Here is a 26,347-nt window from a genome sequence, read left to right on the forward strand (position 1 = left end):
AAGTCTTTCAGGAAGATTTTCCTAACGTCCTGACTGTAATTAAACTCTGGCCACCGACAACTACGGAATCATCTCCCCTTTTTAGTTTGCATCGAAATCTACATGTAACATTCCATCCCTTTATTGCAAAGACTGGTTTTCTCCCCTCTTCAGCCACCGAGGATTCTATGGAGGTTCTATGGAGATTATTTAAAAGAAGTAACCAAGTCAGGGGTTAGCTGCCAGAAGAGGGCGCCCCTGAGCCACGTGACTTCCTTGGCCTTTGGAAATGCGCTCAGGGAGGCAAGGTGGGGTTGGTTCTTCACTGAGCATTAAGCAACCAAGAAGGCTGAGACTAAAGATGTGATAGAAAAGTCTAGGAGTAAGGGGGGAGTCTAGAAATAAGTATCCTTACATGAGGGATCTCTTCTTGACATTAACACAAGATATTCTCATCATATTGATGTTACTGACCAAGTAACTGGACCGACCATAAAGTACGTTTTCTATGTTGTTGCTGCTGCTGTTTTGTTTTTATCAAGTATCAAGTCAAGGGAAGAAGAATCAGTGCTGGCTTAATTAAAGAAATGCAACTGAGTGGTTAGACAAGCCTTAACTTCTGTGACTTCAGCTCCCCAGTTGTCTTTGAAAATGAATGAAATAATGTGAAAGCAATGTGCTATTACCCAGGATATGAGTACTTGAGTAGGAGGTGTTGCTAGCCAAGCTATAGCTGACACCATTACATATCTTATCTAGAGATATCTATCTTCTTTGGGTCATATTTTCTTCTAATCATGAATTCAAATGAATAATACAGTTTCCTCATTAGTAACAGTAAGTAAGTACACGTGGATGCATTGTGTGTTGTATATATGTGTGTGTGTGTGTGTGTGTGTGACTTAGGTGTGGAGGGCAGAGGATAAATCCAACAGTCATTCCTCAGGGGCTTTTACCTTGTTTTTTGATACAGGGTCTCTCGTGAGCTCACAGGACTCCACACTGCCACCACCACCACTGCCAGTGCCGCTGCCCCATTTCTGCCTCCCCAGTGCTGTAGTTGCCTGTGCACTCCAATGTGCCCAACACTTTCTATGGACGCTGGGGATCATACTCGGGTCCTCACACTTAATAATAAGCATCTTTAACTATTAAGTGTTTTCCCCAGACCAGCATTCCATAGTTCTACCAGCAAAGCTACAAACACAAGACTCTTATGGCAGAGTTAAAAAGGCCTACCTACCACATTACCGAGGTAACACATTGCATTCCAATGGCCACAGACAGTGCTTTTCTGGGTTAGATAATGATTCCCAATGTCAACTTTCCCCACCAAGCCAAGAGAACACACACTTATTGTGACTGAGCTGCACCATCAGGCTATTCTTGGTCCATCTTTGCACATCTGTACATAAAACAAACAAAATGCAAAAACCTAACCTTTTGTGGTTGAAAATCAGAATTTAGAGAATATGCCAATTTTCATTTGCCCAAGTTTTTTTTTTTTTTTTAAATATTTATTTATTATATGTAAGTACACTGTAGCTGTCTTCAGACACTCCAGAAGAGGGCGCCAGATCTCTTTACGGATGGTTGTGAGCCACCATGTGGTTGCTGGGATTTGAACTCTGGACCTTCGGAAGAGCAGTCGGGTGCTCTTACCCACTGAGCCATCTCACCAGCCCCCAAGTTTTTTTTTTTTTTTTTAATCCAATTCTGTCTGGAAGCATCAGGACTTGAATCCTGTCTTAAAGAGTTCCCTATTTCGTGGCAATGTATACACCAGATGCATGCATACACATACAGCAGAATTCAGTCAATCCCAAAGAACTGAACTTTTGAACTGCAACAACTACTCCCAGAATGCTAAAAGTATTTCAAGACATTCTTTCCGAGAACCTATTCCCCAAACTGGCTCCAGGAGACTGGCAAACGCTAGGAGCTGAGATCCCCCAAACACTTAAGACGGTAGTTGGCAAACTTAGGCATGGATCAGCCTGAAAACTGGAAGGGGCTTCTTGGATCTGTAGCAATCTCCTCCCTCTGCCCCTGAATTCCCAGACAGACAGGAAAATGAGTTTAGCGCAAGTCTCTCTCTCCAGAGGAACTGGCCTCATCTGCCAGTGTTTTGGACAGCCTGGCCTTGAGGTGAACCTACAAACTCACTCTACCATAAGAAGCCATCGTCTGATACCCAAAGGCATTTGACAAATACTTGGAGGACCCTTTGTGGACACAAATCTGCTAGGAGAAAGGCTGGGAAAAGGCGCCCCTCTGGGATTATCTGCATAAACACAGCAGTGTTACTTTTTCATATTCTGCCAAGCTCTACGACTGTTAGAGGGGACCCTAGGATTCCCAAGTGGCCCATTTAAAATAGTGATATAATCGCAACCGATCTGCTCCCAATATGTTGCTGTCCAAACACCACATAATGACGTTCTTGGGAAAATATCCAAACTCACTTTCTCATCAGTTTTTTTTTCAGCTCCCCTCCCCCACCAAATGTATTTTTAAACAAGGAGCATACTTTATATTTAGAAGATGGCGAAAGATGAAGGCACAATGAAAGGGAACCAAAAATACCCAGAAGTCAGAGCACATACCAATAGCCATGATAAACTGGACCAGTGTCAGGGCCAATCAGGTGCCAATAGTACAAAAGAACCCTCTGGGTGTCTAATTTAAGTAAATAGCAGTCAAACAGCCCCTTGTTTGATACCATGTTACCTTAGGCATGGATGATGAAGGGAAGACATAGGTGGGAGGAGGGGAATTGTGCAGTATGATGTTCCATGTGCTAATAATACCAGTTTGGTTACACAGATCATCACATGGCACTTTCCTGTGGATATCTTCTCTGTAGGCATAATAAACACACCTCAGTAAACACAGTTTATATAACACTGCTGTTGAGACTATCAACTAAGAATCACTTTGTTGTTACAATGCTATTAGAATTTGGCCTCACATCTCATTAGAAATGTAGGCATAGTAATCCTACATCTAAACTTAACAGAATAAAATGGATACATGTTAATACCACACTGCATCTTGGAACATTTTTATTCTGTCTGCTTTATACACTTTCCATAAGGTTCCACTGGCTATTATATAAAGCATACCTAACATGTCCATCCATGTATGCACACAATGAGAAGGAGCTGGCCTGAGGACCAGTGACCCTAGATAGAACCTTGCTTAGGTCATTCACCAGTTATGTGGTTTTGTTTAATTAAATGGCTTACCCCGCATCTCAACTTTCTTAACTGGAAATCAGAGCCAACAATCTAATAGCTGTGGCATGTTCTAAGCATGAGAAGTCCTGTGGAACCCACCTGAGGCCATCAGTGCCCATCCATGCCCCAACACACCAGTTCAACATCTACCTCTCCGTTAATGAAGGTGCCAGGAAAATGGATGATGACTGCATCATCCTACAAGTCTGACAGGAAGAGTGAATATGGATGAGCCCAGTCAATGGCTCTGGTCATTTTTTTCCAGTCTTGACACAGAAGGGTGAAAGAAAGGGACAGAAAGTGAAAAAGTAGAGAAAGAAAATCCCTGATAGGCCAGGCCCTGAGTAGATCCCATCCTGCCAAGGCCTTAGAAACCCTCAAGAACTTCCCCAATCTCCTTGATTCAGTCCGATCTCTTCAACTGAGTGGCCTTCTCTCTCATTAGGCTTTTTGGTAATCTTCTCTGCATAAATATATGTCCTGAACATAGGCCAGTGACATAAATGTCAGAGGTCTTATAGACAAACAAGTACACCCAGTCCAGATTTGCAATTTATTTGTGGAACATGAATTAACCACCAGTTGATGGAAACAGAAATGAGGGGAGCTCCTCACAGAGTCATTGCTTGTATAATGCTCCATGAAACCCTATGCAAAGGCACAAGCAGATAAGCAATGAGCTGTCGGCCACTATGATAGTTTACAAGACTACATTCCATGTTGCTGACAGAATGTTCACTAGGCCTGTGTGTGTAAGATCAAGTTTTGGTGTTACTGTGAATTTATACTGCCAATTAACCACAAGCTGTTCACGTCTGTACCGTGGCTACAGGAAGGAGAATGGTGTGTCCGGGTAGCACCCTAGATTGTACTGTGGCTTCATCAGAAGAGTGTGCCAATCAGCAAGCAAAAGTTTGGGCTGCTTTCCAAGAATGCTAGTGGGTAATACAACTAACTGTATTCCCTCTACCTTCTAGCCATGCAACTGCCGGCACTGCCAAAAACACACCGTGTCTAAAGTTGGCCAATTATGAGCAAAGTCAGAGTAAAGGATAATTATTGAATAAGCCCTTTAGAAAGAAAGGTGAATATTCAGACAACTTTAGAAACAAATCTGAAGACAAGGCAAAAAAAAAAAAAAAAAAAAAAAAAAAAGACACCAGTGCTAGGCTGGGATATGGCTCAGAGGCAGGGAGCTTGCCTACAGAAGCCAGGGCAGGATCATAAAATAAATACACATACATACACACATACATACATGCATACATAAAAACTCTCCACATGGCAGGCTATGAGAGACCATGTTGAGGTGGCTCAGATTCTTTAAGGGCAGAGTTTAGAATGCCATGATAAGCTATACTATTATTTAATTCTTTAAGGTGTGTATGACAGTGGGAGAAAGCTTCTTTGGCCCTGGCAAGCAGAAGCACATCTATGCAAGGCCACCAGACAGCTAGCCCACTCGAAGACGTGGAAACACAGCGCGGTGTGATGAAGATAGAAGCCAGAGCCAAATACCTGCTTAGTATCATCCGAGGTCCTAACAACAGACTGGGTTATCACACCCAGGAATCAATTACGGATTAGGCCAGCAAATGACTGAGTCTGAGGACTCTTGAGAAAATATCACAAAGGGAAAAGCCTTAGCAAACATCCTGTACTGGCTGGTTTTGTGTGTCAACCTGACACACACTAGAGTCATCAGAGAGGAAGAAGCCTCAGTTGAGGACATGCCTCCATGAGATCCAGCTGTAAGGCATTTTCTCAATTAGTGGAAAATGGGGGAGGGTTCAGCCCATTGTGGGTGGTGCCATCCCTGAGCCGGTGGTCCTGGGCTCTATAAGAAAGCAGGCTAGGGGAAGCAAGCCAGGAATCAGCTCCCCGCTTCTGCTTCGGTTCTAGCCTCCAGGCCTACCCTGTTTTGAGTTCCTGTCCAGACTCCCTTCAACAGTAAATACCAGTATGGAAATGTAACTCAAATAAACCCTTTTCTCCCCAACTAGCTTTTTGGTCATGGTGTTTCATCACAGCAACAGAAACTCTAAGACACATCCTCCTCCTCAATCGTCCTCTGAGGGCAGGTTGTGACTCTTGGCCAATCAGAGGTTCTTTCAGATAAAAGGTCCTGTACTCATGGCCCTCAAGGTCCATGCATGAGGAGTGTGGTCCACAGGCAGCCAAGACAGGAAATGCATCACTAAAAACAGCAATGTGGTTCTTCTACTGCTCAGTAACACTGCACAAGTTCCAGCTCCCATCCCTATCCTATCAAGAAACGTTCTCAGGACTAATTGGTTTCTGGCTTCCCTAGAGCTAACAGTCTCCTTAGCCTCTTCTCCAAGTTGAAGCTGTTGCCCATCTGCTGCATTAGAAAGCCAGTCTTTGGGGTCTGCACCAAAGCTTATTGCTTCTTAGCCCTCAGTGACAATGGTGTCCAAGAACAGGTCCAGAGCCTTACACCCTAACCCCCACAATTGCATCTGAAAACAATGCAAACTCTCCCTTCACATTGCCATATGAGCCATTTCTATAGTAAGCCTAAGGGCAGTCGCCATCTTTTCCAGCTTGGGCTCTAACATGCTGACTGAGGGCTTCTGCACCCACCTCAGGACCACCTGTCCAGCCACACCTCACCTCATTCTTTATTTACAGAAGTACCGGACACGACACAGACTGAGGGACCACAGGCCAGCACCCCTCACCCTACTAGCTGCCACTGCAGCAGCAATCACCCACACAAACCCAGGCTAAAGCACATGTCCACTGTGCCACCTTCCATGCCAGCCTCCGATTGGCAGAAGCCATCCTGTGTCTTTCTTCTAACCTCCTTATTGCACAGCCATCTTGGGTGGCGTCCTCTCAAAGCATCCTTGAAGAACCAATCCATCCTGGATTCTTGTCCATCAATGTATTTGAAACCCATCCTCTTCCACCGCCAGGAGCCTCATTCCCTCTTCACTTCTCATCCCAAGTAGTAATTACCAACCTGCTCCTCTCTGGGCTCCATTTCTCCTGACCATCCTTGTCCACTAATCTAATCAGATCAAAATCCCAGAAGCAAAGCATCTCTATCCATCACCTGAGGAGATGGTGCACAGCTGCCTGGCCTCCTTCCCATGTTTCCATAATCAGGTCCTCAGGCAGACTTCTAATGTCAGGATTCAGGTCTCCTACAGCAGCCTTACACACACACACACACACGCACACACACACATGCACGCATACACACACACACACACACGCAAACACGCATGCACACACACCTCTTATGGTTTTCCTCCCACATAAAATTCCATCCTCCAGTACAATGAAAACTCCATACATCTTTCAAAGACCTAGCTTGTTTGTAAACAACATGTATTCCTAAATGGGATAGCTCCCTCTTATCTCAACTGAAGTGGAAGATTCAACCCAGTGCTCTCCTGCTCCCAAGGACTTAACACTTAGTCCTCTGCCCTAGAAGCTAACTTTTCATGCCATCTCTGGTGTGTCTCTGCAAGGACAGATTCTAACAGCACAGCAGAAAGGCCTCTGGTCACCACCTCTTCCCACCTCAAGCACAATGCCTCTTGCCTAAGCCACATGAAGCATAAGCAGTCACGACATGATACCATCTATTGGAAATCTGGGGCTGTCAATTACTTGTGTCCTTGTTTGAGTCCCATGAGACCTGCTGTGCCTCAAGTCTTACTCCATTCACACTGCTTTGCTTGCCACAGCCCACCCACCCCCTGCACTGGGTATCACACCAAGGGTCACTGCAACAATGTACTAACTGGAGGATGCACATACTGAGGGATCAAAATACACGCTGGAGTCACTAACCTCACTCGGTTCTTTCTTCTCTGACTCTGCCACTGTCATTTCTTTCTGTCCCTATGGGATACAGTAAATACTTCTGTCAGGATCCTAAAATTATCAACTTTTCTCATCCCTCCTATTAAGCCAGAAGAGGAGAGACCTGACTCTTCCTGAGAAATACCACATGTTGTTCAGCTGACTGTGACTAGGAGCTATTCATGCCAAGCCTAGATGGTGGGCCTTGGGTTTACAAAAGAAGCCGTGAAACGAGGAGGGCAGGCAGGTCAGCACACGCTCTGAGCAAAGACCTTCTCTAACCTGCTCTCAAGTGCTTGGCACAAGTTCTAGACAAATTCTATTTGCTAGAGATCTGTACAGGGAACCTGTGTTCATTTTCCCAAGGAACCGCTCTGCTTCCTCTTAAGATGGTTCAGTGGAGTCCATGCACAGGACTGGGCTGGAGGATGGATCAGCAGAAAAGGCATGTGTTGCCAGCCCTGAGGACTTCAGATCAGTTCTCAAATTTAACATGAGGGAAGGACAGAAACAACTTCCTCATACTGTCTTCTGACTGCCAAAGGTTTGCTGTGACCTCCATTAGTATCTGCAAGCCACCACCAAGGTTTGGGCCACCAACAGATAACACAGATTTGTGTCAGGTGCAAAATAAATACTAGAATGATAAATTCATATAAATGTTCCCCTGAAATAATTAGTAGCTAGTTAATATGCAGCACATTAATCTAAATAAACCTCCAAGCAACTGAAAGGCTGCCGAATTTATGATCCTGTTAATAATTCATTGCCCAATACTCACTGGCCTTAAAAATTGCTTCAGACTGATAAATAATACCTATCATGTCTGAGAGTGGCCAGTATGCACTTTAGATGGAAGAGTGCCCCTTTCTCCTGCATAAAGTGTTTTGAAGAAGTCTGAGGTTCAAGGGCCCTGGGTTCCACTGGTACAGCACTCTGGTCTAAGAGTGTCACCCAGCGGTAAAAGGCACAAGGTGTGCTCAGAGCCACTGGCACTCTCCTAAAGAAAGCACTGGCCATTATTCCGTCACTACAAGGAAAAAGAAAAAAAATTATTTTGAATTACAATACAGTAACTAGCAGATAATTTCTAAAACATAAACAGAAGAGAGCCATTCTCTGTCCAAGAGTACTCAGAAGCATCAGTGAACCTCACAGGAAGAAGGGCCACCCCTGTGAGCAGAAGCACTGCAGGCAGACCTGAGCCCATAACCCCAGGCCAAGAGAACTGACTAGAGTGAAGCTGGCTCTCAGCTCTGCTGTCTGTACCAGATGTGCCCGCTACAGTTCTGCCATCTTAGTGTGACAGCTGAGGACTCTCAGCATCCAACTCCACTCCAAGGTAGGCTCTTTGATTCCACAAATTAAGAGAAGACCAAGGAGGAAAAGGAGGAGGAAGAAAGAAACAGGACCTGGGAGGTGGCTCAGCAAGTAAGACAAGCCAAAGAAGCCCAGCTGACGACCTGCACTTGATGCCCAGGACCCACAGTGGAAGGAGAGAACTCATCCTGAGAGCTGTGACCCGACCTCCAAAGAGCTCCACAGCATGTGCATACACACACAGACACCCTCCAACACAAAGACAGGCACGCACGTAATAACAAATACATTTTTTAAAGGAGCAACATAAACTTCACTTGTTTACATGGTGAAGCTCAACTGGAAATAGTCAGTTTCCTGGGGTTATAACTTAATGGTAAGGCCCCTGTTTGGCATGTATGGGTCCTTGGGTTTGATCTCCATCATTGCAAAACAAACAAATGAATAATGAAAATGTACTTATCTGTACAAAGGAAAAGCTAAGTCAGATGACCTGGAGGTCCTTTGAGAGTTAAACATTTTGATGAAAGAGGAGTTGAACTTACCCACTGACCTCAACCAGCCTGGCATAGTGTTGAGGGCTGCAGAGCATCTGACATCCAATAGAGAGCGCTCCCCTCAGATTCCACAGAGACCCCAGGAGGACCTCCACTATGCCCCTTAGAACCCCCTCCTACACACCCACACTGAGTAGGCCTTCTGAGCGGGTTTCAGTTTTCCTCACCTATCTATCCTCCCTCCATGTCTGTCTACCAGAGTCAAGCAGTGAGTTCCAGGGCTAGAGAGGGCCAAAGAGAACAAAGAACTTACACTTTATTCAATCCAAACACCAATTCCTTTGTGGTAGAGTGATGGCTCAGCAGTTTACAACAGGTACTGCTCTTCCAGAGGACCCACGCTCAGTTCCCAACATCCACAATGAATGGCTCACAACCACCTGTATGTAACCCATGTTCCGGGGGGATCTGACGCCCTCTTCTGACCTCTGTGGGTACTGTACTCAATGTACACACACATGCATCTAGACATATACTCACACATATAACTAAGTGATAAGTCATGCAGGACAAGCTCCCACGAACACCATTATCTCATTCCTCAGCTTTCCACTGAAGCAAAACAGGGGCCGTGACCATGAGGCAGTAGCACATTACCATCTGTGGCAAGAAGAGCTCATCAGGGCCTATCCTGCTTTTCACAGTCACCTATATGTTATGGTATATATACGATATTGTATATATCACAGCATCATGGCTTTCCTTCAAATTTGAACCACAAAAGCTGCTCTGAAGAAAAAAAAGTACAGATCAGCCTGTGTACTGCTTCCCACCTGTGCACTGCTCCCCTGATTCTCCTTGATTTGTGTTTACCTTCTCTAAAAATGCATGCTATTCTTGCCCCTGTCACCTAACCCCAGACACATTAAAACAAACAAACAAACAAACAACCTTTTTCTCTCCTCATTCCCTGTATTTAGAGTTTACTCTTAATAATCTATTTTTGAGAAGATATATTTTACAACTCCCTTTCTGAAGAGTTGTTGGCAATATATAGCAAAAGTCATTAACATTCTTAAACTGGGTAATCCCAGTTCTAGTGAAAAGACAGATGTTGACAGAAGCATCCAGATAAGAATGTTGACCTCAGGAGGCTGGAGAGATGGCTTAGATGTTAAGAGCGCATTCTGCTCTTGCAGAGGAACCTGAGAAGGAGAAAATGAAAATACTCACATAGCTCATAACTGCCTTTAACTCTAGCTCCAGGGGATCTGATGCCCTCAGATGTACAGACACCAACACCCCTACATACACACATTCCTATGTGTATCATAGGAATAAAATCTTAAAAATAAACAAGACTATTGATTTCAGCATGATCTCAAATATTGAAATAGCAGAAATGATATTTAAATATCTAAGAATGGAATATAATTCAGCATAAAATTAGATATCATTAGAAAACATAATGAAGGGGACAATATTCATGATGCATTAAGTGGAGGAAAAACCATTAAGCTAGCATGAACTTTGTTTTGAGTTCATCTGTGAGCAGGGAAGCTCAGCACAGAGACCTGCAGTCACCTAAGCCCCAGAGCAGCAGCCGCAGCCGCACAGGAGACTGTCTAACACAATCTGAATCACAATTTCTGCATCTTCATCCTGTGTGCTGTGTGTCTCACAACCCCTGAGGGATCATAAATGTGCACATGGGGAAACTGAGGCCCAGTGCAGCTGGAGATTTAGCCTGACAAGCTATCAAGTAAGCGTTCTACAACCACACACCCTGCACTAATCGTGTCTCTCTGTACCTGGCGTTCGGGAGCCTGCCTGTGCTTTGCCCTAACTGAGGAGCACAAGGCACCCTCTCCTCCTTCCTCGTGTGTCAGTCCTTCCTTATGAAGCTACTAACATTCCCTAGTGCCAGCATCCCCACTGTCACATGCCTAGACGGGTACCCCATCAGCACAGTTGAGGACTGCACACAGGTTTACTAGTAAGTGCCCATTATTATATCCCAGCCCACATCATTAACACTCAAATACCAAATGCTCAGATAAGTTATCTCTGCTCCCTGCTATGGCAGTGGCTGGCCAGGAACCACTGTCCACAAGCCTCAAAGTCTACCATATCTAACGTTATGCAAATTTTAACTAATTTACTTTGATTGTTCTGGTTTCTGCATGATTCTTTCATCTGAACATTAATGCAGTGCTTAAATATTTATGCCAGGCCAATCTATATTCACAGAAGTCAAGGTGGGAGGAAAAAGGAATCAGAAGTCATCCCACTGCCTCAAACTCCTGATGGAGGACGGAGGCAGACTGGGGCCCTGTCACTCCTGAGTGGAAGGAAATTACAGACCAGAAGAAATTTCCTGCTGGACTCGATTTCAAAGCCTCAAACACTCCTGCTTTTAAGAACTGAATACTAATGCAGAGAATTCATGACTGGGCTCAGCTCATCAAAGGGATTCAAACAAGAGGCTCAACATTCAAAGGACCTAATGGCTGAACCTTTTTGCAGAGAGACCTGGACCACTTCCCTGTTGTCACAGAAGAGGAAACTGAGGCCCACAGAGTGGAAGCCCACGATCAGCCTGAGCTCACATTTCACCTCACCACACCGCCTCACTCACTCCCAGTTGCTCTCCCAAATTTTCCAAATCTATTTTCTCCTGATTTGGAGTTATTCTGGCACCGTAACTAACAGCAGCACTAGCATAATCAATAATTAGATGGCATGTTTGAAAATCTATTTAAATGAGGCGTACACTTTGATAACAGCATGACAGCTTTGCGTGCTTCCAGGAGAACCCAATTTCAAGACTGTAGGAAGTCAGCAGTCATCTTCCCACCTTTCCCCTGGAGACTGAGTAACTCTGGTGTTCAGCCAGTGATCTCTCAGAGAAAGCCATCTCTACTTTACATCTGATCCCCCTGAAACCTGCCTTTTCAAAAGCATCAGCAACTACATTTGTGGGGAAAGAGAGCGAATCAGTCTCACTGACACCCAGAGAAGCAACAGCATCAGTGACGCTCGACCCCAGGACATCTCCAGGACCTGAGGAAGGTACAAAGCGGGACACAAGCCACACTTCCATCCCCTCCCTGAATAAACTCAGTCTCCACTTCCTCCATAAATCCTGAAGATGCTCCTACCATCAAACCCAGCCTAGACCCCAAGAGCCCAGGTCCCAAGTGGCTCCTCCAGGCCACACAGCACAGCAGAAGGCCAGCCCTTCCCCTCCAGGACAACCCAGGTCCTTCTGGCTAGACTGGCCCTGCTAATGAAAGCTCAATGAGACCACTCCTCCAGAAGTTCCTATGTGTCACTGGGAGCTTCCACTGATGGTGTGGCACACACACTTCCAGCTCAGTAACTTATGAGTAAAAAGATACAAGAGAAAGCCTTAAAGAAAGACCCGGAACCTAATCCCAAACTTGCCACCTTTGCCACCTGTGCCCTTCCTGGTAAAACAATAGTCACTTATTCTACCACATTCCAGGTTTCCATCTCAGAAAAGTCTGCATTGCAACCACAGTGTGAATCCTACTGAACAATGCTTCATACATGTACTCAACATTCAAAGGTTCATTTTTCATAATTATCACGAAGAAATTTGCAAGCCAGAAACAATGGTTGCAATTATGTGTTTTTCTGGACATCTTAAAATGTTTCCTAGTAAGAGAATGTACAACAACTAGACCTGATTTCTGTTTCTACAGTGTGGAGACTGGGATATACCTTTGTCTGCATCTTTGGAGGACGCCTGTCTCTAACTAAACCCTCGGGAACAGTTATTTACACAGCTCAGATACAGCTAATTAAAGTCTGTTTTCCCACTTACCTCTCTTCAGGCTACCTCATGGGTTTTTCTGTGAACAACAAGTTGCCACTTAGTTATGAAGGACATCAAAGGCAAGGTAGGAAGAAAACAACAGAGCCAGCCCGAGGCCAGAACTGGAGAGCTTGCCCAAGCATTTACTCATCTTCATGTTTCTCTCCTAAACTCGGGCTGGGAGGCAGGCCCTGATGCCCTGCGGTGAGTAAAACAGGGCGGCCCCTGGTGTCCAGGAGCCGAGAGAAACACACCAAGGAAATCTGAAGTGAGACAACCGTATGGGTTCTATGAGTGAGAATACAGAGAGGCTTAGAGACAAGGTCTTAGAGACAACCTCCTGGTTCCTGCCAGCTCCAGGAAGATGAAGTTCTCCCTTCTAGAGTCTACAGTGAGATGCTCTTGGGGGCCAATAACATGCCTACAAGGAGCTGAAGCCAAAGGAGCTTCCTCTTAGCTGACACTAAAATGCCACAGAGTTCATAGGCATCCTCAGTTCTCTGCAATGTCCAACCCTGCCTCCACCACCCTCTGTAGACACAGCAGGAAGGGAAGGGAAGACAGGAAAAGCCCCACACTGGCTCTTCACCTGCAGGGAGGGACTTCCAGAAGCCCTTAGGCTTTGTTTGTTTTCTCAGTGTCCAGAACAGTGCTGTGTGAACAACCTAGCTACAAAGCAAGCCGGGGACTTGCGGACCCAGCATAGCATCTGTGAGAAGGGAGCAGCAATGACACTCAGTTGAAAATTAACCCAGCCTCATCCATGTACAGTTATGAATTATGTTCCCCCCAAATTCAAAGGAGCTAAGTCTATAATCTACCCTTAAAGGGAGAGCTTCTTAAGCTGAGTTCTTTGAAAGGTGCATGGATTTAAAGGAAACCACAAGACTTATGACAGGATTAGTGTCCTTATAAGGAACAAAGAGCTGTAGGGATGGCTCAGTGGTCAAGCCACAGCGAGACCCCACACAGCTTGTGCCTGAATCTCAGCCTTCTGGAACTGAAGAGGAGAAAGGCATGATGAACAAGCCACCCAGTCTGTCACAGTTCATGCTGGTGGCATGGTGACAAAACAACTCATACTAAGTTCACCTGTCTTCGTGGACACAGCAGCCTCCTGGCCAAGGAGCCCCTGGGCCTCAGCTCCAAAGCTGAAAGGGAAATGAGAACAATATATGGCTTCTAAGTATTTAGAGCCCACGGCATCTCCATAGCAAAAGCTGTAATCAGTAAGGATGGGAAGGTTTCAATAAAAGCCTCCTGGGCCTCAGCTTCACTGTCTGTGGAAATACCCGTTTATAGGAAGGAGGTTTGGCAGGTGGCCAAATGTAAGCATATTTGTAGTCAATGTGGGCACAGGAACACCGCAGGGGTGTCAACTCCTCCAACTCTAACTTTCTCAGAATGAACTCCACACATTATTTCAACTCCCTCTGCAGGCCTGTCTTCCTAAGACACCAGGCCTTTCCATTTTCCCATTTCCCACAGGCTGCTCTGAGGAGCCACAAGACAAACAAAGACAAGAGCACCTCAGCGCCCAGAGACTACTACTGCCTTCCTATAAACAGTGACCTAGGTAACCTGCCCCCCTATACACCCAATCCTGAAGCTGATTCAACTTAAGCCCCGGGCTGGCTATCCAGCCACAGGCTAGCACAGGGACACAGGGAACTCTACAAATCAGAACGAGGAAAACAGCAACTGCCTTCCTAGCAAACAAGGAACACAGGCAGTGAGGACCTAGAATAAGCTGGCTACACCTCGGGTGCCGTGATGTCTGCAAAGCATAATGACCTTTATCCTTAGGGATCGGAAGGATGCTCACTGCCTACAAAACACTCCAGCACTGGGGTTCTGGCTCAGAGGTAGAATCTTGCCTAGAATATGCAAGTACCCAAATTCTATCCCCAAAACTGAATAAAAAAAACATTCAGAATTCAGATTGAAAGACAGCTCAGTGAGTACCCATACTTGCATGGAAACCTAACAACCTGAGTTCACATCCCCAGAACCCAAATACTTCCCACAACAAGGCCACACCTATTCTGTGGGGGTTCAACAGTCCTGTCCTGCCCCCTCTGCCCCAGCCTACAGATGAGGATGCAGAACTCTCAGCTACTTCTGCCTATGTGCTGGCCTGCTCTTTACCATGGTGATAGCAGACTAACTTCTGAAGCTGTGGAGCAAGCCCATGATTCCATTCTTCCTTCCTAGGTGTTGCCTCAGTCACGGCCTTTTCACAGCCACGGAACAGTACCTAAGACAACTCCCCGTGGTGCTCCACCCTCACACACCGTGTGTGAGAACACCAGCCTCCCACCACTGAGGCTGTGGCCCACACAGCCACGGAACAGTACCTCAGACAACTCCCTGTGGTGCTCCACCCTCACACAGCGTGTGTGAGAACACCAGCCTCCCACCACTGAGGCTGTGGCCCACGCTGATTACCTATCCAGTCGCTCACTCCAGCAACCCATGGCACAGCTGTCAACCTAAGACTGTCTGACAGTACTGCAGTCAAACACCAACCTCAACTACGTGCAAACATGTCTTCCTTAAACAAACCTTAACAGCTGCAGAGGTCAAGTAAAGAGTGGGAGCTGCACCCCATGCCCTTCCTAATGCAATGAAAATCCATCACCCTCCCAGCAGCCAACCGAGTCCCACACGTTTCCCTTTCCTTTGCTGCCACAGGGTTCATTACCCAATAACTCAGCACCGGGAGACTTGCCCTCAGCTCCGACTTCTCTCACAGTTGGTGTTGCAAGAGGCAGGGCTTACTTTTAAAGGAAGCTGTCTTTAAATATACAAACATAGGGACGACTGGTGACTAAATAAGAAGGACACAGACAACTGACACGTCTACACAGTCACAACACCAGCTTCACCCTTACTAAAGCTGGCTATAAAGGAACTTGTGAATTGCTTCCGGATGAACAATTATAAAATAATTCTCTAACAAAGGGCGCATGTATCATGACTTCCCTTGTGGAGAAAAAAAAAAAACTAATGTGAAAAAAAAAATTATTCTACCTTCTTAAAGAAATCAAATGCTGAAAGTAAAATGTAGCAAAAATATAAGGGAAAAGAATGAGCAATTCTTTTAAAAGTTTTTCTCAAGACAAGTAAAGGAACTAAATTCTGGTTTGATTCCAAGTATATGAGAAAACCTCAGTTCACAGTTAGAAAATACTAAACACCAGAATGCATGCAACCTGTTAGTAAGAAAGTCCATCAGGGCTGGGGCCCCACTTACCTAGCTGCATAAGGCCAGGGGTTCTATCCTCAGCACCACACAGGAAAAAAGAAAAAAAGGGGAGGGGATCATAAACTGAAGGCCAGCCTGAGCCTTACAGCAAGACTCTGTGGGAAGGAAGAAAAGAAGGGAGGGAAGGAAGGATCCTAATTTCATCTATGAATGCTCAGTATTGAAGTAATAACCAGTTTCACCCCGACTTATCAGTTCAACAGCAGCTCTCATTTCTACCTGTCAGTTACCACCACAGTCTCCAGAGTCCCCACGTTTCAAAGCCTTCAATGGTAGAAGGGACTCTGGTTTCTCTTATTTGACCTTACAGAATTAGTCTGCCTTCCCTTACTGTCCACTGTGTGTGTATGTGTGTGTGTGACACACACTCACCTTCTAAGACATCTGCTTTTGGGGACACATAGCTTGATTCTATCATGAAGGATCTGGAACTATTATATTTAGTGTAGAACAAAGAAAATACACTTAAATTTAGAAATTACAGTCTGAGTGGTCACCTCTCCTCCATGCGTCATGCTTCATGTGACAATGGGATCAGCTGAATGTGGCTCACAATGGCTTGAAAGATCTTAGTGGGAGACAGTGAAGGAAGAAGGACACAGTAAAACAGCACCATTGTAACCACCAACTTCTTTTGTTGTTGTTGTTGTTGTTGTTTTCGAGACAGGGTTTCTCTATGTAGCCCTGGCTGTCCTGGAACTCACTTTGTAGACCAGGCTGGCCTTGAACTCAGAAATTCTTACATTCTAAAGAATGCTCCCTCTGCACCTACTCAGTTAGCTGTGGAAAAGAGCTAAGAAAGACACCCTGTGTCAGGGTAATTAAATTCACCCTGAAATACTTGGGTAAAACCTACACTATCCCAGATCAGTGACTTTCAAATGTTTTTGTGTATAAACCACTATACACAGTGACATGGACAGACCCTACAATTAGATGAAGTTAAGGTTCCAAAGGCCCCGTCTCATGATTCTCCTACCTGCTGTGCATTCTGACATGCCCATCGCTTCAGCTTCCAAAAGCTCACTGTGACCTCCAAAACTGACTCCAAGACTGAGGACCCACCTGAAGCTTAGAAGATCCTGTCCCACTTAGCTAAACATGGAGGGTTAGAGCCAGGCTCAGGGGCAAATGGCTGCACTGCCAGCCAAGGAAGTGGAAGCAAGGGGATCCAGAATTTAAGGTGTGACTTCACTGCATAGGCACATTGCACATGCGCACACAGACACAAACACACACACACACTTAAACTAATAAGTAAATAAATATTTTTTAAAAAGAAATTTGCATTATGAGTTGGAGTCACTATATTTTAAGAACTCTGAAAAGTTACTTTTGAACATTTGATTTATTGTAGCTGTTTTGTTATTTATAAGTAAATTTCTGACACTGATTTTGGAAAACATCTTAATAAATGGAAGCAAACCAACAAAATTCTCTCAGCCAGTCTGCTTTCCATCTTCCATCAGGGAGAGAAGAAACCTATACCACTATGAACAAATATAATTCTCCCGATAATCTTTAACCCCCTCCCTGATGTACACACAGATAAAGGCATCTGTGACTGCTCTGTTAGAGGGGGTTGTTCAACGGTTGCATAGTGGAGCTGATGGCTGCGAGATCAGAATCGCCAAAGTCAAGCATTTGTGGTTCGGAAGAGATGATGCTCTGCAAACAGCAGCTCTGCTGGAAGTTTCCATGCGCCTTTAAAAGTACGGCGAGTTGCTAAAAGAATCCTGCCCAGCATTTCTGTTTTCTTTTTATAAGACAGGATATCTCATGTAGTCCAAATGGGCCTCTCCAACTCACTCTGTAGGCCAAGCTGCCCTGAAACTCAAGGTAATCTAGTCCCAGCTTCCCCAGTGCTGAGATGACAGGTGAGGGCCACCGTGCTCAGTACGAACATCTGTTTAATACCAGAACAATACTTCTATCTGTGTAACTGTGGTGTGTGTGTGTGTGTGTGTGTTGCTGGGAATGGAACCCAAGGTGTTCAGTATGCTAGGCAAAAGCACGACTTGAGCCTACTCACTTATAGAAACTCAAAAAAAAAAAAAAAAAAAAAAAAGGTTCCACTAAGACATAGTCAGCAAAGGGCAAAGACGTTCCCCAGGCTCAGGTATCAGAAAGAAAACATCAGGACCCAGGTCCTGCCACGTGGACAATTGCAGAGAAACAGATGGTAGGAGAGAAAGTGTTTCCTTGCTGACAAAAAGAAATGTAACATAGTAACAGCAAAAGAAGGAACTTAATAAATGGGCTGGGTGGACCTCAGGACCTCAGATAGCTCTTGCCCACCACGCACCTGGGTTTGATGCCTAACACCACACACCGAAACCAGCTAAGGAAGTCTCAGCATCTGAGCAAGTCAAGCCACCTGCACCACAGATCAGCTAAGCATAGAGCTAAACAATGAGTAAACACTGTTGTGCACAGTGCGAGCTGACAAACAGACAGACAGACAGGGCTTTGGCAGTACTGAGGCTGAGCTGCCCTCTGAGAAGCAGAGCCATCAAGCCCAGATCCCTGCAGTGAACAGAGCAGTACTCCAGCCCAGGCTCATGTCCAAACCCTCGTGCTGGCCCACGGCCCTTGGAGCTCTCCTTACCTTCACCCCTCAGCCTTGTTTCGCGGACTGCCATCTCTGGCCTGTCCTCTGGGTTTTGTCACCACACACAGGCTTGTTGTGTCTACCCAGAGAAGCCGGCTCTGCCTGTTCTGGAATCAGCAGTTGACTTCTTCTCTATCTTTTCTCCTTCTACCCTCCCACTGCCCCACCCGTCAAGCATACCTCCTCCCACGAATTCCTTCCACTGGCCTTGAGAAATAGAGCCTATTCCATCAGGTGCAAGCCATATAATACTTAGCTTTGGTATATTTACTAAAGGAAGGGAGGTGGGTTATCTAACATTTGTCAAACAGTCAAAGTTGTCAGGCTGAATTCAAAGCCAAGACAATAGCAGCAGAAAGCCATAAAGTCTGGGACACCAACCAGGTATGGGAGTGCCCTGGCAAAACCACTGGCCCTTGGCATACTTACATAACAATGCCTTTGGCACAGTCAGCAAGAGGGCAGGGAGGAGGTGAAGGCGAATTTTGCTGGTGTGAAATGGACTGGGCCAGTTGTGGCTTGGGGAATCTGGCAGAAATTAATAGGGGTAAGGCCTCAACTATGCCCGGAATTCTGCCCCGGGTAGTACAGTTTCAGTGTGGTGTAGGACTACATGAACTTGGGTTTTGGAAAGAGGAAAAACCAGGAGAGTTGCTAATAAGTTCCGACAGGGCTTTTCCAAACAGGGTTACATTTTCTCTTTCCTGGCTACACCATTAGTCAAGTCTTCAATACTTTACCAAGAAAGTGGGTATAGAGAGACACTTGACTATTAACTGGAAGCAGGCTAAGTGTATACATTAGATTAAACTAAGTGGATGAAAGACATCTTCCTGTGGGAAACAACTCTAAACATTAGATAAACATAGAATGCCATCCTTGGTTACAGAAGACAGAGAAATCAACCTTGAACTGACCAGGAAACTCCCTGTCTTGTGGGCTAGCTCTCACAGTGCTGGCCGGTGCTATGTGGGCTGCAGTGCAGAAGGCATCAGTGGTGTTCCCTAGTCCTGGACCCTCCATGCTACAAGTGCCCACTGGTCAACTGAGGCAAGACTCTCTATGGGGCTACAAACACCCTCTTCAATGAATCTGAGGCCTGCACCACGGGAGGAAATCCATGCACGGTAAAGTACATATGGTCAAAACCCATAGCTACGGAAGGTTCCAGGTCCAAGGTGAGAAGCTAGTGATGTTGTTTTGCTAAATATCTACAATATCTAAAATGCTAAATATGCATATATAAATATGCATATCTTGTAGGTATTTATGTTTACATGCATAGATGTATGATGCTCTCAACCGTGGTCAAGGAAACTTATTATGGTGAGTAGTCGCTCGTGTAAAACTAATAAATTTAAAATTTAAATGTTATCATAGCCACAATATGTGTGTGTGTGGGGGGGCGCATCACGCGCAGATCATCACCAACCATAAAGCTCCCTGGTTTATCTTTTACATAAATCATTAACTATTTTTTTAAAAGTCCATCTCAAGTATTAAGAAATCTCTAATTATCTCAAAATAGGGAGGATGATAACCCAGAGTTCTAATCTTCATTTGGAAAAATGCACCCGTAGCCTATATTTAAGCATTCAGAAAACAGGACACTGTTATTATAAATCTACTTAATAAGATGGAAAAATGTTTGCTTTTAACTTGAAGTAAATATTACTATGACACAAGACACAGTCAGCTTAAGCAACAAAATCTAACAAAACTTGATTTACTGATGTACCTGTTACTTTGTTTAAGTACTAACACATACGAACTTGGACTCAAGTAACTATAAAATAAACAGGGTATCTGAGACTAGTGTTTGTAATATAAAATTTAAGCATTTTAATCTTTGCTTTTGTGAGACTAACATTTTTTTGGCTTTATCTCACCTCATTTTTAGCTTTTACTATAAATTATATTTGTATTCTGTTAGAAAGAAATGAATCTAGTTTTGCTCCTAAACTGTTCATTGCAAAGATAAAAAATTCAACTTAATGACTTGGAAGAATTGGCCATTAGTGCTTTCTCATTACATCTGCTCCAGAACCATTTCTCCTACATTAACTCAGAGTCACGACCTCATCCAACCAAGAGCACAGTCCCAAGGGTCAGAAACATCCAGCACAAAGTAGCTGTCACCCCTCGGATCCTGTACCCTGAGAAAGTAACCTACCCTTACATACAAACACGAGTGCACACACACACACACACAGTGTTCACACATGCAGGTACACAATTGCGTTGCTACACCAGGCAGTTCAATTAGGCTATATGTGACATCTTTCAGAGACACAGACTTTCCCCTCTCCAGAAAAGAGAATCAAGAGAAGTCTGGTTTTTCTCATCTATCACGCAAATATGCCTGTGATCCACAGGAATCCAAAGAAAGGCTTACGCCTGCAGTGCAGTTCCACACCAGTACTGGGCTCCTCAGAACTTAGAAAGGACCAGGAATATACAGAAAGCATAGAATACTTCTATGTGACATAAAATATTTCATTCTTTTCTCAAAATTCTGTCACACACACACACACACACACTTTACCTAACAATGCTTAAATGCTTATCTAGAGGGTTCTCCTCCCTATTGCTCGAACTAACCACTTCAATGGCGGCCACTGATTTGGTAGTGAATTTGCAACTGATAAGGTTTCCCAAGTGATGCACAAAAGACTTAGAATTACAAGTGCTGATACTGAGTTCCTGAGTTGATCCTGGCCAGGCCAGGGCTCAGGGCTTGAAAATGGAAACATACCAGTCAGCCTCCAGCCTGTCAGCATCAACCCAGATCTCACTGCCGTCCTCTGCACACGAGAGTGTGTGACCGCTTTCAATCCACACATGACTGAAGCCTATACTATACTCCCGCTATTGCTCCTCTCACAGGAGACTCTCATGGGGAAACATCCAGGCCATGCTTGGCTTCAGTCGCGGCCATGTCTGTGCTGAAGACAGTACAGCCTTCAGTGTAACTGCAGGGTAAGAACACAGCCATCTCTGCACTGTTACCTCCCAAGACACTCAGCGTTGATAGCTCTGTGCAAAAGGCCAATAACAAAAGGGAACAGTCACACTTTCCTGTAGCAGGAATTGGCTTTCTCCCAATAGTGTGCCAGGGGTCCTCTGAGCAGGACCTGCCACTCCCTGCCCTCCCTGTCCATCCTGCCCATCCTGCTCCCCACACTTCACTGTTTCACCATGGCCCTGCCCCTCGGCCAACTTGAGAACTCTACCGAACTCCATGTGTACATCTAGCACCCCTAACCTGGAATGGAGCCTCTCCCATCCTGACACCTGTTACCTGACAGTGACATGAGAACACAGGCCACCTCTAACTTATCCATGGATGTATCTCCATATATACAGAAAGCAAATGTGTGGTCATCATGTGTTCGTGTGCGTGCGTGCGTGCGTGCCATGTTTGGGTCAGAGGAGAATCTCCTATGTTGGTCCTAGGCGCCATTCACCTTGTGTGATCTTTCACCTTGTTTGAGGCAGGGTCTCACTAGCTTGACTGACAATTTCAGTCTCCCATCTCCGTGTGAGAGCACCGGGATTGCACTCATGTGTGCTACAGTGTCCAGCTTTTCCATGGGTTCTGGGGAGACAAACTCAGGTCCTCGTGCCCGTGTGGTTAACGCCTTACCCACCACATCATCCCCACAGCACTCTACTGTCACTGTTAACAGGATGAAGTGTCTCAGTAAACTTGCTATGGAAAAAAGCGCAATCTGTGAGCCCTTTCATCCATCCTGTTCTGGTGGACGGTGATATAGAAGGAGTTTTCACGGGTCTTAGAAAACATTAATTTCTAGTCTCTATTTATTCCTATGAAATACCCACCCTGGCTGGGCCTGTTCACTACTGCAAAGCTGTGCTGAAAATAGGTTTGTTATCAGTTCTTTGAAACTTGTAACAGTAATTCCATGAGTGACGCTGGCTTGGTCTACAAGTGGCTGGCTGAAGCACTACTCTATTACCAGGGAACTTTGGAGTGCTTACAGCAGTGTAGGCATTGTTTGCAACACTTGGACCTCATCTCCTCTAAAATCCCTGGGAGTTCTATGCAGCAAGTATTTGTGTCCTTACTGATGGAGGAGTAGCAGAACTCAGGAGATTAGCAACCAACCCAAAGTCATGAAGCTTGGAATTCCAAAAGGGCAAAGTTCACATTTAAGCTCCCTTCACTTGAGTCCCGGTAACTCCCCTCCCAGTTCCCATAGCTTTCCCCCTTTGATCTGCAGCATCCTCTCATATCCCTGAAATCCCTGAGCTATGCACCTCTACACTGTGGAATTCAGAACAAAACCCATAATTACTCACCTCCCTTAGCTAAACACAGTCAGTCACCCTTCCAAAACTCCAACACCTCTCTCTAGCTCTGACAGAATTTAAATGTTTCACTCTGAGATATGAAAGGGAATGTTCTGGCCTTGCTACAAATGCCAAAACCTGTAACTAACAAAAGACTGCTTGCTTTTAGTAAACATGTAATTTAAATTTCTAAGAAGCCAGAAAATGAACAAAGTTGGATGGAAATTTCCAGAAGTAGACGGGGAAATCGTTAGAGGCCAGCTGGCTAGCAAACTCCTGAGCCTGATTTTCCTGTGATTCTGCCTCTGTTTCTGAGAGTGTAAAGTGGATCCTGACTGCCTCTGCTGAAGGCAGGGAACATGGCAAAGGTGGAGGTCAGGTGGGAAGGATGCTGAGCAGGCGCTCTGCTACATCTATCCTGTGGAGCAGACCATCGGGGCTGGGCTGCTGCCCTTTCCAAAATGCATCAGCACCCTGACAATCCACCCAAGGAACTCAGATTCTCCTTCTCAGACGCTAAACAGAAAGGGTGGGCAATTAGTTCATGAAAAAAAGCCATAGAAAATGGTCAATTTCTCAGTTGTAAAGGTTCAACAGAACTGAACTCTTAAAGGCCATGCTGATTGTATTGCCATGCGAACCAGTTGGCATAAGGACATTAAAAGTGAATCGATCACCATGGCCATAACTACTACAGGATCTGCGCCACAACATCACCATGTAAACAGGGAAGGCTCATGGAGACTACAATACCACACTGCTCATCGGGCCTGGGGATGCAGGCCTCTAATCCCAGCTACTCAGGAGGCTGAGCGGATCAGGATCAGGTCACAGCTTGCCTGGGTTTCTAGTGTGTTGAGGATAGCCTGGGTAATGTATTGAGATTTTGTCTGGAAAGGAAAGCACTGGGATCGGGGTGCAGCAAAGTTTGGTGGTAGAGTGCCTGTCTGGCATGTTCAATACTTAGGTTCATCCCTGGTTGAACTAAATCCAGCTGTGGATTTGCAGTCTTCAGAAAACTGAGTCTATAGTTGTGCCTACCCAAGCTCATTTCACCAGGCAGGCTGGGCAGTACACAACACATTCATTCAATCAATAGGATGTCCTCAGTGCCCCTAAGTGTCCCACAGCCTCTGACTGGGTGACTGGACAGCTCAATTCCTAATGTTGGCCCCATGAGCATCCTCAACTCTGTTCTGCCACACAGACTTCTCCATTCAGAGCCTACAAAGGCCCTTCACCAGCTTAGGGGCTAAGCTAAGGGATGCGCAAGAGGCCACACTAAGAATGCTTACGCTTTTGTAAAACTAAACAAAACCCTCGGTAGCCATGAATACAACACGAAATAAGAACCAAACTGTGTAAGGCAATGGGAAAGACAGTAGTCAGAAGGAAAGCTCTGCTTACGTCTGTAAACAGGCTGTGGCCGGTCCTGGCAGGACAGCTTTACAGAGGACCTGGGCACACAAAGGGGCAAAACCAGTGTGACTGACAGGGAGGTCACTTGGTTAGTGACAGGAAATGTGGCTGAGTAAGGAGAGGAGACACTGACATAGGTTCTAGAGTCCTAGACAGTTCACCTGTGATGCCGTCAGTAACAGACACCTGTGGTGACAGATCCTTCAGAAGGACAAGGCATGATGGGAACTGTTATAGAGGCATGTAGGGAAAGTGACCAGGCTCTAGGTTAGTGGTGGGGAGGGGGTGTGCATCTTCCGTGGTCTCAGCATCACAGGCAGGCAAGGGTAAAGCTCCATTCAGGTGTGGTTATGGTAATACAATGACAACCCTCCTTCCAATCCGCAAAGTCTGGAAATCCTGTCAGGCCAGGTCTACTTCATAAGACAGCTCCACACTCAAGAAGGAGCTGAAAGTAAACAGCGGCCTCAGCTTCTGAGGAGAAAGCACGAGGCGTTCTTAGAGTACATTGCTATTCTCCAGAACCTGTGGTAAAGTGGGTGGATGGTAAATTAGCCTATTTCCAAGGATAATGATTATTAAGGATAAGGTCAAGTATAGCATTTATGATTGTTTAAAGTAGAGGTTCAAATGGTCTTTTCATAGAAAACATTATTAGAATATAAATTACGTCATGCAGTTTTCCATCACCGAGCCATGCCTTCCACAATGGCCAAAAAGCCACCAACACATCCTGGGAGACACGTCAGCAAAGCGCAGCAGCACACAAGCCTGGCGTTGCCCACGTGATGACGCACTCTCGGCTTTAACATGACAGGTGTCAGATGCAAAGCTGCTTTGTTCTTGCTCTGTGGATGCTGCGTGGAGTCTTCTAGCATCTTAGTAATCACTAATTATAGCAGAAAAGATGTAAATCAAGGAGATGAAAACATGAGAAACCTCTGCATTTTCAGGAGCGTGACTGCCATCAGATCTGGATTCCTGCCAGCATAGGACAATAGCCTGGGATCTGCACTCCTTTGGGACAATGCTGCCTCAGCCACACAGCTGCCAACTACTGCCAAATCCAGTAGTAAGCAGACAGTGAGTCTTTGTGTTGTTGAAACCACTTCAATTTCCAGCCATAAAACTGTGAAGTGGGGCTGGAGAGGTGGCTCAGCGGTTAAGAGCACTGACTGCTCTTCCAGAGGGCCTGAGTTCAATTCCCAGCAAGCACATAATGGCTCACAACCATCTGTAATGGGGTCCATGCCCTCTTCTGGTGTGTCTGAAGACAGCTACAGTGTACCCATGTAAATAAAAATAAATAAGTCTTCAAAAAACAAAACTGTGAAGTAACACACTTGTCACTGCAAATAACCCAGACACTAACCCGTGGAGTGGCTGCCAGCGTGTGTCAGGTCATTTCCCAGGCATAAAGGAATGTCATCATCACCCCAGGACAGACATCCTCTGCTGCTCTTAGGCAAGGAAACAGCTCCACATGCGCCAGAATAGAGCTGAGCAAAAGGCAATGCTGTTCCAGCGTGCGAAAGGTCACCTCACATCACGTCTTACATCTGAAAGGCTCGCTGCCACTACCAAAATAAAAGGAAAGCTAGACTCTCAGGGCAGCCATAGGAAGGCCACACTCATCTGTTCAGGAGAAAAGTTGAGGGGGGATAATAGTATTTCAGTCCCAATTGGAATCAGAGTGTTTTCCTTATAATGTAACCTATAGATAAGGGAATAATAGGCTTATTGGGCATGTGTGCTACACACACACATACTCAACCAAAAACATTTAACTTTGCTCTGACTTTAAAAATGATAAATCATATAAAATTGGAAAACACAGAAGAGTATATAAAACAGACATCAGCATGTTATTAAACACATTCATATTTTGACAAGTGAGGATATAAAAATAGGCTAGTGGTGTGATTTGTAGGAATTAAGAGGGACTGTTCTTCAATTATGAACAGAAAATATGCAAACTGAGGGTGGGGTCCAGCACCAGGCAGAAGTATCTAAGGTCAGCAG

General features: G+C 45.3%; 1 protein-coding gene across 5 annotated transcripts in view; it reads right to left on the reverse strand.

Moving 5' to 3' along the window:
• Fam107b (family with sequence similarity 107 member B) overlaps positions 1-26,347 on the reverse strand; it is a 234,663-nt gene that overhangs the window by 12,609 nt on the left and 195,707 nt on the right. The window contains exon 1 of one of the 5 annotated variants that reach the window (XM_085835222.1): positions 18,590-18,701. The exons of the other annotated variants lie outside the window; for them this stretch is intronic. Within the exon in view, the coding sequence (XP_085691348.1) occupies positions 18,590-18,623 (34 nt within the window). The 5' untranslated portion in view covers positions 18,624-18,701. Of the gene's footprint in view, positions 1-18,589; positions 18,702-26,347 lie in introns of those variants that run through there. 5 annotated transcript variants of the gene reach the window in all.

Source organism: Mus caroli, unplaced genomic scaffold, assembly GCF_978045245.1.
Source record: "Mus caroli unplaced genomic scaffold, Mus_caroli_1 scaffold_2, whole genome shotgun sequence".
NCBI classification, from domain to species: domain Eukaryota; kingdom Metazoa; phylum Chordata; class Mammalia; order Rodentia; family Muridae; genus Mus; species Mus caroli.